Here is a 14,032-nt window from a genome sequence, read left to right on the forward strand (position 1 = left end):
GGGTTTCATTAAAATCAAAAACTCCTGTCCTTCAAAAGACATTGTTAAGAGAATGAAAAGACAAGCCACAGACTGGGAGAAAATCTTTACAAAGCGTATACCCGATAAAGGACTTGTATGCAGAAAACATAAGGAAATCTCAAAGCTCAGCAATAGTGAAACAAACAACTCAATTAAAAATGGGCAAATGCACCTGGATGCTCCACTAGAGAAGATAAACAGAAAGCAAAGAGGTGCAGAGAAGATGTTCAGCATTGTGAGTCACTAAGCTATCAGAAGCAAGTGAGATACTATAATACTTCAATTGTAATGACTAAAATGAAAAAAAAAAACTGCCCTTGCCATGGGATGGTGAGGGTGTGGAGGAAATAGAGCACCCTTACACTGCTGGTGGGAACGTGAAATGATGAAAAGACTTTGGAAAACAGTTGGGCAGTTAAACAAAACAAAACTTACACCCACCACATGATTCCAGCCATTCCACGCCTGTGGAATGTATCCAAGAGAGAAAAAAGTTATGTCCACACAAAAACTCATAAGCAGATACTCATAGCAACTTAACTTGTATTGGCCAAAAGCTGCAAACAATGTGGATGTGAATGTCCATCAACATATGAATTACCATGGACTGTGTCTCCCAAATTCATATGCTGAAGCGCCAATGCTTACTGTGACTAAACTTGGAGTAAGGAGGTAACTAAAGTTAAAGGAGGTCATAAGGATGGGTCACTAATCTAAGAGGATTAGTGTCCTATGAGAAGAAACACCAGAGAGCTCAGGGGCTTTCTCTACCATGTGAGAACACTGTGAGAAAGTAGCCATTTGCAAACTAGAGAGACGGTCATCCTCAGCACCTAACCATGCTGGCACCCACAATACTGTATTTCCAGCTTCAGAACTGTGAGAAAATTAATTTCTGTCACGTAAGCCCCCCTGCTTATGGTATTTTGTTATGGTAGCCCAAGCAGACTGATGGATGAGTGAATAAACAAATTGCAGTCTATCTATAATACAATACTGCTTGGCAATACAAACCAACGGACTACTGACACCCCCCAGTGACCTGGATGAATCTCAAACTAATGCAGAGTGAAAGAATCCAGATCTCCACCTCCACACGCAAAGGAGCACACACTGTATACTTTGATTTATATAAAACTCTCGAAAATGCAAGCTAATCTATAGAAAGCACAACAGTGGTTGCTTGGAGTTGGGGATGATAGGCATGTGTGGAAAGGGTGTATTCCAAAGGAGTGTGAGAAAAACGTTAGAGGTGACAGGTATACTTGACTGTGATTTGGCTTCATGACTGATTGTGGTAATGGCTTCATGGGTCTATACATTCGTCAAAACTTATTAAATTGGGGGCACCTGTGTGGTTCAGTCAGTTAAGTGTCTGACCCTTGATTTTGGCTCAGGTCATGATCTCATGGTCATAATCTCAAGATCGACTCCTGTTTTGGACTCCATGTTGGGTGAGGAGTCTGCTTAAGATTCTCTGTCTCCCTCTCCCTCTGCCCCTTCTCCAATTGTGTGTGTGCATGCGTTTGCCCTCTCTTTCTCTCAAAAAAACCCTTATCGTCTACCTTAAATACGTGTAGTTTATTGTATGTTAAGTATACCTCAAAAATAATATATGCTTGTTATAGGTTGGGTATTTTCCTAGCTGTTTTCTGGAGATATTAATTTACTTCTGAAATTACTGTATTGTAGGGGTACAATTGAATTTCAGAGAAGAATAATATACCCATAGGACAAGAAAAATAGTCTTTGGAGAGAAGGAGGAGTGGAAGAGAGAAAGGAAATGTGAATGGAACCAAAAACGATTCCTGGATTACAGGCAGGAGGCAGGTGGAAAAGGGGGAAAGATAATGTGGCTGATTGTATTTTCCAACAATGGGCACATGAGTTTTTCTTACACTGTAGCTCTGACACTCTTCCCATTGAGAGGTGTAGTCTCTGTTTCCTCATTTTCAATATGGGGAGGCTTGTGACTACTTTGGAAGTAGTGTTATGTGACTTCTTAAGTCAAAAAAGATGGTTCAGCTTCTGCCTTTTCTTGTGACATTCACTCCTGGAACCCAGTTCTCATGATGTGGGGAAGCCCAAGCAGCCATGAGGAGGTCTTGCGGCCAGCTCTGTCATGTCTGGATAGCCAGCGCCAACCCCAAGACAAATGGAGGAGATGGATGAGTCACCCCCAGACCTTGGTCACGCCAGCTAAGGTCCTGACTTTGTGGAGCAGAGAGGAGGTGTCCTTGATGGATCCTTCCTGAATTCCCAACCCCCGGAACCCATGGGCATGCAAAAGTCATTGTCCTTTCACACCACTGAGTTTGGAGTGTCTTTTTACATAGCAATGGTCACAAAATAGGTATTAGGGAGGAAGGAGAAGACAAGGAAATAGTAAAAGAATGGTAGGATCCAGCCCTTCTGAAAAATTAGAGAAGATTCATAGGTAGTTTTTCTGACTTTTGAGAGTTGATACTCTTTTCACATTTTAAAAAATGTTTATTTTAAACATTTTTTGAGAAACAGGGAGAGATAGAGCATGAGCAGTGAAGGGGCAGAAAGAGAGAGAGAGAGGGAGAGGGAAGGAGACACAGAATCTGAAGCAGGCTCCAGGATTTGAGCTGTCAGCACAGAGCCCAATGCGGGGCTCGAACTCATGAACTGTGAGATTAAGACCTGAGCCAAAGTCAGCCGCTTAACCAACCAAGCCACCCAGGTGCCCAAGGAGTTGATACTCTTGAGCAGTGGTCTAAGGCTTTCTGGGTGGTGAAGGAACCCTTATTATCATGGGGACCGGAAAGGCGGCCTCAGTAACACAAGTATTGGAGTGGAAGAAACTCCCTCATCAGCCCCCTGACAATCCTTTCAAAATCAAAAGCGTGGTCAAACACATGGTAGGACTTGTAAGTCCCCTGTCTCTGGAGTGAAGATTTAAGAAAAAAATTGTTTGGGGCTAATGTTGTAGTTACTCGCACCTACTATAATCAGTGCTCCTGGTTTTTGCACAGCACGAATCACAAAGGACAGATATGTCTCATTAGTAGATCATTTTAAAAAGGAGTCCTCGCTCTAATTTTGTCCACTCCCTATATCAGAACCTTGACCCTTAGAATCAAGAAAAAGCCTCCCAAATCCAGGTATTTATGCATAAAAAATATTTAGAGTTCTTTAGCTCCTATAATGGAGACGACCAATGGATTTGAGAATGAGTCCATTTGCAACAAAAGCTACTTGTAAAGTGTGTCCTACGTTAATGTAGTCCCAGCACTAGAGAGAATATATTATGAATTCTGACATCGAGGTCTAGTTCTGCATCACTAGCGACCTAGTAACAACCTGTAATCAACGTGCCTGCACAGATTTTGCCTTGTCTGAATTTTATGTTCAGCATTTACAGATTCTTTCTTGTGTGAACCCCTCCATCTTTGTCTTTGCCATGTGTTATGCTGGGATTTTCTGCTATTTTGATTCAGAAAATTCACTGATAATTTTTATCTGCTTGGGCTCTGGATCCAGAATAGTTTCAGAAAGTCTTATCTATTGATTTCTACCAATGCTCCTGTGTCTCCCCAATGTGTAGCTCTTCACCTTTTAACAAAGACATGGCTGGATATTTTTTATAGCTCTTTTGCCCAGCCTGATCACATCTTGCGTTCTGTCTGGTGGTGACAATGTTTTCTTTTCAGCATTTGTGGTAAATTGTGGCAGTGGAAAGGGAATTTTAAAACTCATTTGGAGGGGACAGTCTTTTCCAGCTTACAGTGTGAGCTGAAATGGATCTCTCATTCCATGCTTCTCTCCTACTTCCGGTATCACACCATTAAACATCCTCCTAGGGACCAGAAGCTCCAGGAGATGGTTTAATCACTTCATGCCCAGTATCATGGGTACCACATTTGCAGGATGTGGGCCATGATAACCTCCTGTGGTCTGGATAACAGCTATTCTCAGTTTTTAACACATGCAATACAAAGTGAAATGGTCACCAAGTTACTCTCACGGCTAGTGACAGAAAGGAGGAATGATAGAGGGGTTAATTTGGCCACCTCCAAATAACTGGTGGGCTGTACAGCCTACGTTGAACACAAGTTCATGCTTGCTTTCTTTGCTAAGTTTATACCACTGACCCTCATAGAGGATTATGAGAGCTGCGTTTCTTGGGAAGAAGGGGTTAGTATGCTGAAAGCTGATAATGAGGATTTATCTGGCTGTTAGTGTAGCATATAATAGCCCATGAAGCACATCCTTCTGGCTCCTGGGCCCTCATCAGCCTTCTCACACATTTCTGCCAAACTGTCCTTTATACTGGAAAAAAAAATCACACCGTTTTATGGATGGTTTGGCCTCCAGAGCAAGTGGGCTGATAATCCAGTCTTCCTATGTTTGAGAGAGAGAGAGAGAGACCATATACTAGAGGTTCTGAAAGTGTGATCTCTGGACCAGCAGCATCAGCACCACCTAGAAACTTGTGAGAAATGCAAATTTCCCCAGATCAGTGGAATTCTAATCCTGAGGGCTGGGGGGAGGGTATGGCCTAATAAGCTACATTGTTAACAAGTGTTCCAGGAGACCCTGACACCCATTTAAATTTGAGAACGACTTTTATAAACAAGAGCCACAGAAAACAATTCTGTTTACAATCAACTGTGGGGCAAAGAAAGAAGAATAAGAATATGGCCCCAGTTTCTGAGAACTCACCCAGTGTTGGTGAGCTGTACGTATCTGCACACATTAACTTGTACATATTTGATCTGCGGATAGAGCAGAGATCAAAGTAGCACAGTGGCGTGTCTCCTTGGTGTCTGTGTGTAAAAGCCTCTCACAGAATGAAAAATACAGGCAGAAGTCACCATCATATCATTGATGTTATCAAACCATCCTTTACTCTTTAACTCTTTTCAGAGATGGGGGAATGAAGAGTGTTCATGAAAAGCTTAATGGTTGGAACCATAACAATCATATGTTCAGCAACTGAAAAGGAATGCATAGCCTCAGACTTCTTTGTTGCTGCCCTTGCCTTATGAATCAGCTCCAGCCCCAGGACCCCGAGGCCAAGTCAAGATCACAAAGCCATCTCTGGGCTCAGCAATTAAACAAATGGGCAATAGACTTTCCCTTCTATTTAGCTTTTATTAAAAGAAGTGCTAGGGTACTGAGATGCAGTACATCATATTTATTACCAAAATTATTAACAAATATACAAAACTTATACATGTAATTTTCTTACATCCATTTATTTTCTATAATACTGATTTTTGTTCAAGTAGGTTATCTACAGTATGTAAACATCCCTTGGATTGACCTCACACAGATTAGGAAAGCCCTCTAACCCATGCTTTTATCAGATACTTCTTTTTATTTGGCTTTCATTTGTAGCATCTAATCTTCACATTTGGCACATGGAAGAGACATCTACAGTGCAAAAGAGGCAGATTTTCTGGTTTCATTCTGAACAATTTTGCAGGGGCACAGTTAAAGAGCCGAGGAAACAGGGCACTCTAACTTGATGGAGTTGGAGTCATCCTAATGCCAACAACTCTTGGTTCAGCCTTTAAACTTGAGCACAAAGTCAATGCCTCTTCTTCTCCCATCCCCCACCCACCCATCATGCAAGGCCGATTCGCCTTAACCTTGTCTCAAAAGGGTTCGAAGACATTCCATCCATCCCAGGACAAGTAGGTTAATTTCACCGAATAACAATTTTTCAGTGTTCTTTTGTGTGGGTTGGTTTGTGCGGTTTGATGAGCCAGCAAAACTCTTACATGGAAAATAAAGTAAGATTAAAAAAAAAAAAGGAAAATAGAGAAAGAAAAGGATACAAGAGTCAAACTTTCTTTCAGTCGCCACCTGTGTATGTAAGACCAGAAATTCTTAGCGGGTGGCCAAGGGACCAAGGCCCGCCATAACCTAACCTTGGGCTCCAAGCCCTTGCACCCAGGGTCGCAAAAATTCAAAAGAAAAAAGGACAAAGAAAAGAAAAGTAATTGGAGTTACTGCCCCCCTCTTCCTGTGTTTCCTGTTGAGAACTTAATGTAACCAAGTAAAGCTGATCCAGAGAGAGTCCCCTTCGCCGCTCACCCCCTTCTCGCTCTCCGGCACAGTATTGCTCGTGGGGTTGGCTGCGCGCACGGCGAGCGTCCACCGAGAACGTCTAGGTTTGGACGCGCGCCCGCCTCCCGGCTTCCGTCACCACAGGGGCGCCGGCCCCTCCGACGCCCCGTAGAGCTCCGCCAGCTTCCGGAAGCGGGGCCCCCAGTCCGTCAGGAAGTCGAAGCTCTGCTCCGAGTCCGAAGTGGCCGACTGCAGGGAGCTCAGCGACCCGGCCACAGAGCCGTCCCCCTCGAACATGTACGTCTGGAGGGAGTCGAAGGGCGGGGCCCACAGGTCCATGTCGGCCTCGTAGAGCTTGGCCAGCACGTAGCTGTGGACCGTGCTGCTCACGGCGCACGTCTGAGGCACGTAGCGGGAGAGGCTCTCGATCTCGGGCAGCATGTCCTGCCGCGTCTTGGGGGCGCCTCCCCCCTGCGCCTCCCGCGGGTTCCACATGGCCGCGATGTCGAAGGCCTCGGTGTCCTCCTCGCCGCCGCCCTCGTCGTCGTAGCGGACGATGTTCTCGTGGATGTTCTCCTCGTCGTCGATGATGTACGGCTGTTTCCGGTGCCTCCGCATGGACAGAATGAGCAGCACCAGCACTGCCAGGAAACAGACGAGAGGATGTTTACCCGAGAGCCCCTGCTGTGTGTGTGTGTGCATGTGCCGTGACATGAGCGATCCGCGAGTGACCGCAGGTATGGGAAGCGTTTCTTTGAGTGGTGAGCTCAGAGACGGCGTCTGGGTGCTTTAAACCACAGGGGCTCCCTGGTTCTCACTCGTTCTGCAGGCCTGGTGGAGACTCCAGGCCCATGAAAGCCTTACGGTTTTCCAAGTGGTTCGGTTAGGGATGTGAGGGCGATCTGGCTGCGACATCTGTCACCCCATTGATCGCCAGGGTTGATTCGGCTGATCTGGCTGGCTAGGCGGGTGTCCCCTTCCTCCCTCACCGCTCCATGTGCGTCCCTCCCGAAGCTGCGCGCTGGGTCGAAGAGGACGGCCTTCCCCGATAGAGGAGGACCGTTCTTCGGTCCAGGGTATACGAGTAGCTGCGCTCCCCTGCTAGAACCTCCAAACAAGCTCTCAAGGTCCAGGTGGTCCGGTTTCAAGAAGTTGTGTATAAAGTCTCTTTGCATAAGCGTGTTGCTTTGAAATTGTGTGGGTGTATGTGTACAGCCAGCCGCCCAAAATACAGGCCCGTCAACTAAGCACAAAGCATCCTGGCCCGGCATGGAGTCTGTGCTCAGTACACATGTCTTATAGCGTGGAAATCTTGTTATGTAGGTGGACCACAGCCTTTTTTTTTTTTTTTAATTAGTATCTTAATAGGATTCTACTCTGTAAATATCATACACTAATAGGGATGCATATAGACATAGGCTAAATATGCACCAAAGTCTTAAGTCTTTTTATACCTCTTTCAGAAAACCGAGTCTAAGTGACGGCAGTTTTCCCATAAACTCAGATTCCTCAGAAAGCCTTCCATTAAGGCGGTGGTTGTGACTCTCTGGACCCAGTGATGTTCATGGAAGGGAGGGAATGAGCAGTGACATTTTATATAATTCATCATGTTATCAAAGAAGCACTGCGCTGTTAGATGTGCCCTTGCAGATTTGGATAAAATTTTATCCCAACAAATGTATTTTTTTCCAGGATGTGTTCGCTGGGGCTTAAGGGAGAGATAGAGATAATCCCATTGAACTGTTTATCTCTGTAACTGAAAACGTTTTCCAGGAAGTGTGTTGAGGTTTTAGCTGTAGAACCGCTATTGATTTTTTTTTCCTTGATATGCTTTGTTACAGCTGGTGAACAGCTTGACACCACTGCAAAATAAAACTGCAGTTTACCAAGGGGGAGAAAAATGGAATATGGTTGTATGCCCAGTGAGATTATGAACAGAATTAAAAAATTCACAATAATGTTTTAAAAGATTTGAATGTAGAATGTGGTTTCTGTACATTGCATTTAATAATGTTAGTCTATTACCAATATACCTAGTCTATTCCCAAATAGCTTGGGCGACAAAATGCACACGGTGATATATTCTTGTATATTTTCTCTGTGTGCCAGAATACAGCTCATGGGCTGCAGGATTGTGTGATTTCAGAGAAGTGGACGAACAAGGCTGTAAACAAGTAGGGGCTTAACCTGGGTGTGGGAGGCTGCTGTGTGATCCGGAAGGATGCAGGCTGGATAAATGGGGTTCTGTTAGAACATGCTGTGTTTATGGGGTTCAGTAAACAGTTACTAAAAATACTTTTTAGGCATTATGCAGTGCAATAGCGAAACAACATTGATGATTTTTGCTCTTATAAGCTTGTAATCTAAGGATATTATAGATACTGATGATTGATACAAGTCAGGCAGTGTTAAGGGCTATCATAGGGTTCTAAGGATTACAAAGAGAATACAGAGGCAGGGCCAGGTCCTTCTTCCTGGGGGATTGGAGAACCTTCACATAGATTACTTTAGAATGGTAGGGGTGGTGTTTTAGAAAATGCTAGAAAGCAAAATTAGAAAAGTCTTTGAATATCTGCTGGAAAGAATTCTGTAGCTAGAGAATGAAGCAGCTCATAGACCTGGTCCATCTTACATTTATCTTAACAGATATCTTACATGTGTCTTACAAAATAAGGTGTAATTATCTTATATTTGAGATAACTTGATTTAAATAACAAGTATTGGGTAATGCCCTGAAAATCATATTCTGGGAAACATGGTCCTATTCAGCTGAAAGGCTTCCCTGACAAAAGAGAATCTGTTCTAGAGGTGTTTTGTTCTATAATACTTAAAGGGCCAAAGGGCCCATGGGATTTTTTAGGAAGTAGATACATACTGGAGACAAGAAGAAAATCCTGCAAAGTCAAAATTATGTTTATTTAATTGCCCACAAAGTGAATTTTGGTGACAGATCCACTGCAATTGAATCTTACTCAGATTTATGAATTATATTTAATTTACAATGTGCATTCTTAGAAATAAGAGTGGCTAAAACTGTGAGGATTGTATATAAAGCCCTGCTCGGTTTAACTCCTGACAACTGTCTATTTATTCTGTACAGTTCAAAAGATAAGACATAATGGGTTTGGGAAGCACAATATAAATTGCCCCTTGGATACCATTTCTGGCTTGAGAGCCTTTCTGTGTGTCTTTTTAAATCAGTCTTTCTGTAATTATGGCTTTTTCTACTCTTTGTGGGCAAGGGTGAACTTATAATGTAGACATTTTCCAAAGATAGAAGTAGGGACAGCCAGTCTGGAAATTTCTCCTAGGAGCAGGGTCTTTCAAAAGGCCTCTTGGAGTTTATCCTGTTCTGCACTCAAGGACTCCTAATGCCATCTTATGGACAATCAGGGAATTGCAGGATGGTGTTATTTGTCAGTGCAGCCTGGGAGCAGAAACCAAACAGTTCCCTCTCATCCAGGGATCTGAGGACTTAAGAAAGTTAGTTATATTACTTCTCCCTTCATATAGCACTGAACTAAAACAACAAAATCAAACCACGTTTCATTTGTAAACTTTTTTTGAGAAGCATATTCCATAGACCGACCTAGAAATTCAATCAGGTGCTGATATTTTACAGTCAGAACCTTCCTTCTCTGGTCGCCTCAGTCTCGTGGTGTATAGGTAAACCAGGGATCAAGGGGTTGTGTGGATTTCTGAATATCTATTCCAATGTAAACCCGTAGGGCTGTACTCTTGTTCCTCCTGGAATGCTAGGAGTTCTCCCACATCCAATAATGTTACTCTCTATTAAGTCTCCTTTTTCCTAAGCAAAATATGTGTGCAATGAATTAACTCAATCAGAAGAGTTGGGGTAAATGTACAGATATTTTTGTGGTTTCCAGAGTTAGTTTAGGTGTTTTATTGTTTGTTTTTGAGTGTTGAGTTAAAAAATAACTGCTCCAGTAGCCTCATCTGCAAGGGAGGCGGGCGGCAGCCTGGCTGTGTGATTTGAGAGGAGGGATACAGGATCCTGTCCCTCGCTAGTGCTCTCCCGCTAGCCTCTCAGTGCATCTTTGTGTTTCAGCAGCAGGTGGCACGCCAGCCTGTGGGCCCTGTGTAGTCTCTGCCCCTCGTTAGATGGCCGCGGTGCCTCGGAGGCGTGCTGATGCCCCTGGAGCCCAGAAATCCATGGGGTTCACTCTGTCACTTCTCTCAGGTGTCTGCTCAAAGGTCTCCTTTTCAGTGAGGCCCGCCCTACCTTGTTTACATTTATTTATTTTGAGAGAGAGAGAGAGAGAGAGCGCGCAAGAGAGAGAGAGAGAGAGAGAGCGTGCACGTGTGTGTGTGTGGGGGGGGGGAGGGGGCATTTAGGGAGAGAGAGGATCCCAAGCAGGCTCTGCACTGTCCCGCACACAGCCTGATGTGGAGCTGGAACCCATGAACGTGAGATCATGACCTGAGCCGAAATCAAGAGTCTGACGCTTAACCGACTGAGCCACCCACGCACCCCCTAACCTCTTGCTCAAAATGACACCCACCTTTGTCTCCTGACCCCTCAGGATACCCTGTCCCTCTTCTCTGTAACACCGCCTCCGGAATTTGAGGATGAACATTTAGGAGAAGAGCCTTTACCGCTCAGATACAGGGATACGCACTGTAGGGTCACTTCCGGCTCTGCCTCTCACCTTTGGCCTTGGGCCTGTCACTATCTCTCTGTAATTTACTACTTTTAATCTGAAATGAAGGGGTTCGAAAGGTGTTTCTCATAGTCTGCCCCAAATTTCATGTTGATTTTGTGGTGTTGAAATGAACTTGGTTCGTTCTGAAGTGAGCTTTGGGAAGGCTGGGACACGTCTGTGTTAGCAATCCCAGCGCAGGGAAAGGGACCCTGGCCCGTGATCGTCGATGCCAGATAAGTAGATTTGCTTTGATCTGGCCAAAGAGGCAGTGAGTTCGTCGAGGGAAGGGACTGTCTTCGGTTTCCTTACTCTTTCCCAGCCTTACCGGCACCTCTTCAGTAAGCGTGGTGGAGAAGGGCGGGGCTGAACCGCTGCGTTAGAATGACAGCTAAGCGGGCACCCGCAGGACCCCACGGTGGGGGGGAGGGGAAAGGAACCGCTTGCTCACCCAGGAGGACAAAGATGCAGGCCAGGATGGCGATGAGGGCGCCCCGGCTCAGGCTGACCGGGAGCATGTAGGCCTCAGGGCTGCAGGACAGCACGTGGCCGTCGTCGTCACAGCTGCACACCTGGATGGTCAGCGTGCCCGTGCTGCTCAGCGCCGGCTGCCCGCTGTCCGCCATCAGGATGGGCAGGAAGAAGACGCTCTGTTCCTGCTGCCGGAAGCCCGACCGCCTGGTGAGGACCCGGGCAGTGTTATCTGCAGACGACAGGGATTCCAGGATTGAGAACCGGGAGAGCAAGAAACTGGCAGAACCAACGCGGGAATTAATTTCTCGGACTGAGGAAAGCAGGGGGGCAGGGCTGGGAGGGGGGATGGCCAGCTGGGGGTGGTCATACATTCCCTGGAGGCATTTAGTGACAGCCACTTCTGGTTTGTCTAGATGGGCATTTGAATTCAGGGACCTTGCTTCTAGGCAAAACCCTGAGGCCTAGGAGAGAAACCCTTTTAGAGAGTCTGTTTTACCCTCCGTGACATAAAGTGCCCAGGGCGAACCGTCGGACCTCAGATGTAACTGAAACGTTCCTGTGAAAACTTGATACAGACGAACAGTCACTGGCCACTTGTGGTCCCTGTTCTCGCTCAGCAGCTTTCCAAGGCCAGGGGGCTGCTCTGTGCCTCCCGGAAAGGAGTGCTGACGAGCCTCCTTGGCTGTGGCAGACTGCTTATTTTTGCCACTTTGGCTGGGATTCGCGCCTTTTGCTGTTTTCTTTTCTGTCTCTGAAATGCAGTCACCAACTGCTCCTGCGCTTTCTGAAGAACCTGCTCTTATTAAGCAGAAGCTTATTTGAAACCCGCGAATCACACGAGTGATACACCCTGTTATTCCCCCCTCCTTGGTGGTCTGCGCGTACACAGTTAATGTGAACGTGGTGAAAATTCATTCCTGATCAGCAACACTAGGTTTTTCTCTCCCGGTTTAAAGGGGATTAGCCAAATTATTTGATGTGTTTCCACAAAGGTGGGGTGTGTGTGTTTATATTTATATTTGCCTAATGTAGTGTTTTGGGATCTTTTATTTTTTTAATCTGTGTTTTCAAGTTTCCTCGCGTGGGTTTGAATTATAAGTCATGTATTTTTTGCAGAGTCAGATCATTTTTAGTAGAAGAAAAGTAAGAGATGTGGTGGGACATGCAGGCAGTGACTCTCAAAGCTAATATCAACGTGGAAAGTCCTCTGGATGTGTTTTACATTTCACGGGGAAGAGTCTAGAACTTCACAAAAACTTCTGAGAGCCTAACCAAAGTAAACATTATTACTATCAACATTTCCGGTTCTCTTCCCCTTCTTGGACATAGTGAAGGATTATACTTTTCTGCTGTCCTAAATTCTGGCATTTATACAGGATTTGCTTTTGATCATGCTACATGAGCGAAAGTGATTCCTGTCACTTCCGGGCAGAAGCACGTGACAGCTGGTGCGTGGGTCTCTGTTCTCCTGCCTTGCTGTGGCGTTGTGTAGGATCGTGTAAGATGGAGATCCACGCAGCCCGGGACACCAAGCTATGTGGAGAGCTGTCCTCATTGCTCAGACCCACAGTCGGCTTTATGTGAGCAAGAAATTAACTTGGTTGTGTTAAAGCCACTGAAATTTTTGTGCCATTTGTTGCTGCAACACAGGCTAGCCAATTCTGATGAATCCATCATCCCTTCCAACTCCTCCTTTCCCTGCCTTTCATGGTAGCAGTTACGGTTTACTGAGTGCTTATGTGCAAATACTTAGTCTTTACATGCAGTATCTCATTTAATTTTCACATTTGATGAGACAGCAATAATCTGACCCTTTTACAGTGGGTGAGTTAAGGCTAAGAGAGATTATATAATTTGTCCAGAGTTAGTTAGTAGCAGAGCTGAGATTTGAACTCTGGCCTCTCTGACTCCACATATACATTTTTTCTATTGTGCTGCATAATGACTTAGTTTAGTGGTACTAACTCTAGAACATTACCCAGCCAGTGGGAATCCCTTCCTGCTTTGGTGCAGGCCCCTTTCCTCTTGTATTTCCTTCTCAAGTGGAGGAATATAGCAACTCATTGCCGACCTGAGGATTATATTAATAATCTTTCTTCCTACTGTACAACCCACCTCCTTCTCTGTTTATCCAGATTTAGGAGCTAAGTATTATTAATTCTGTTTCACAGTGTTAATTTTGTTTTTCCAGAAACCAAGTTTTTCTCAAGCAGAATTCTGTTTTATTTTTATTTTTCAGTTTAATCAAGGCTAGGTTGAAAGACTTGTAGAAAGCTTGACCAGAGCTGAATTTCATAAAAGTACTATATCATGCCTACTTAACACAGCATGTTTCTTGATCTCAGAATTATTTAAGGTTCAATAAAAAAGGTCAGATCATTGTGTTGCTAAGTCTGGTCTTAGAAGGGGTCTCGTATGTAGCAGTCACTCGTAAAGATTTTGTTGAATATGATAACCAGGGTTTTAGTAACCCATTTGGAAGCATTATTTGTTTCCAAGGTGACACATTTTTTTTTTCCTAAAACAGTTCCCAATTTTTAATCCTATTCTTAATGCTTACTCACTTTCTTCTTCTTCTTCTTTTTAAACGTAACTTATTGTCAAGTTGGCTAACATACAGTTACACAGTATACAGTGTGCTCTTGGTTTTGGGGGTCGATTCCCATGATTCATCGCTTACATATAACACCCAGTGCTCATCCCAACAAGTGCCCTCCGCAGTGCCCATCGCCCATTTCCCCCTCCTCCCCCCACCATCGACCCTCAGTAGTTTGTTCTCTGTACTTAGGAGTCTCTCCCTCCCTCTCTGTTTGTAACTATTTTTTCCTCTTCCC

The 14,032-nt window shown here is 44.8% G+C and overlaps 1 protein-coding gene across 1 annotated transcript in view; it reads right to left on the bottom strand.

The window, feature by feature from the left end:
* Positions 1-5,131: 5,131 nt before the first annotated feature.
* Positions 5,132-14,032, bottom strand: part of CDH20 (cadherin 20) — a 201,546-nt gene continuing 192,645 nt past the window's right edge. The window contains exons 10-12 of the mRNA XM_029921542.1: positions 11,780-11,991; positions 11,176-11,659; positions 5,132-6,704 (exon numbers count right to left, since the gene is read on the bottom strand). Of these exons, the coding sequence (XP_029777402.1) occupies positions 6,199-6,704; positions 11,176-11,659; positions 11,780-11,991 (1,202 nt within the window). The 3' untranslated portion in view covers positions 5,132-6,198. The remainder of the gene's footprint in view (positions 6,705-11,175; positions 11,660-11,779; positions 11,992-14,032) is intronic.

Source organism: Suricata suricatta, chromosome 14 (assembly GCF_006229205.1).
Source record: "Suricata suricatta isolate VVHF042 chromosome 14, meerkat_22Aug2017_6uvM2_HiC, whole genome shotgun sequence".
Lineage (NCBI taxonomy): Eukaryota > Metazoa > Chordata > Mammalia > Carnivora > Herpestidae > Suricata > Suricata suricatta.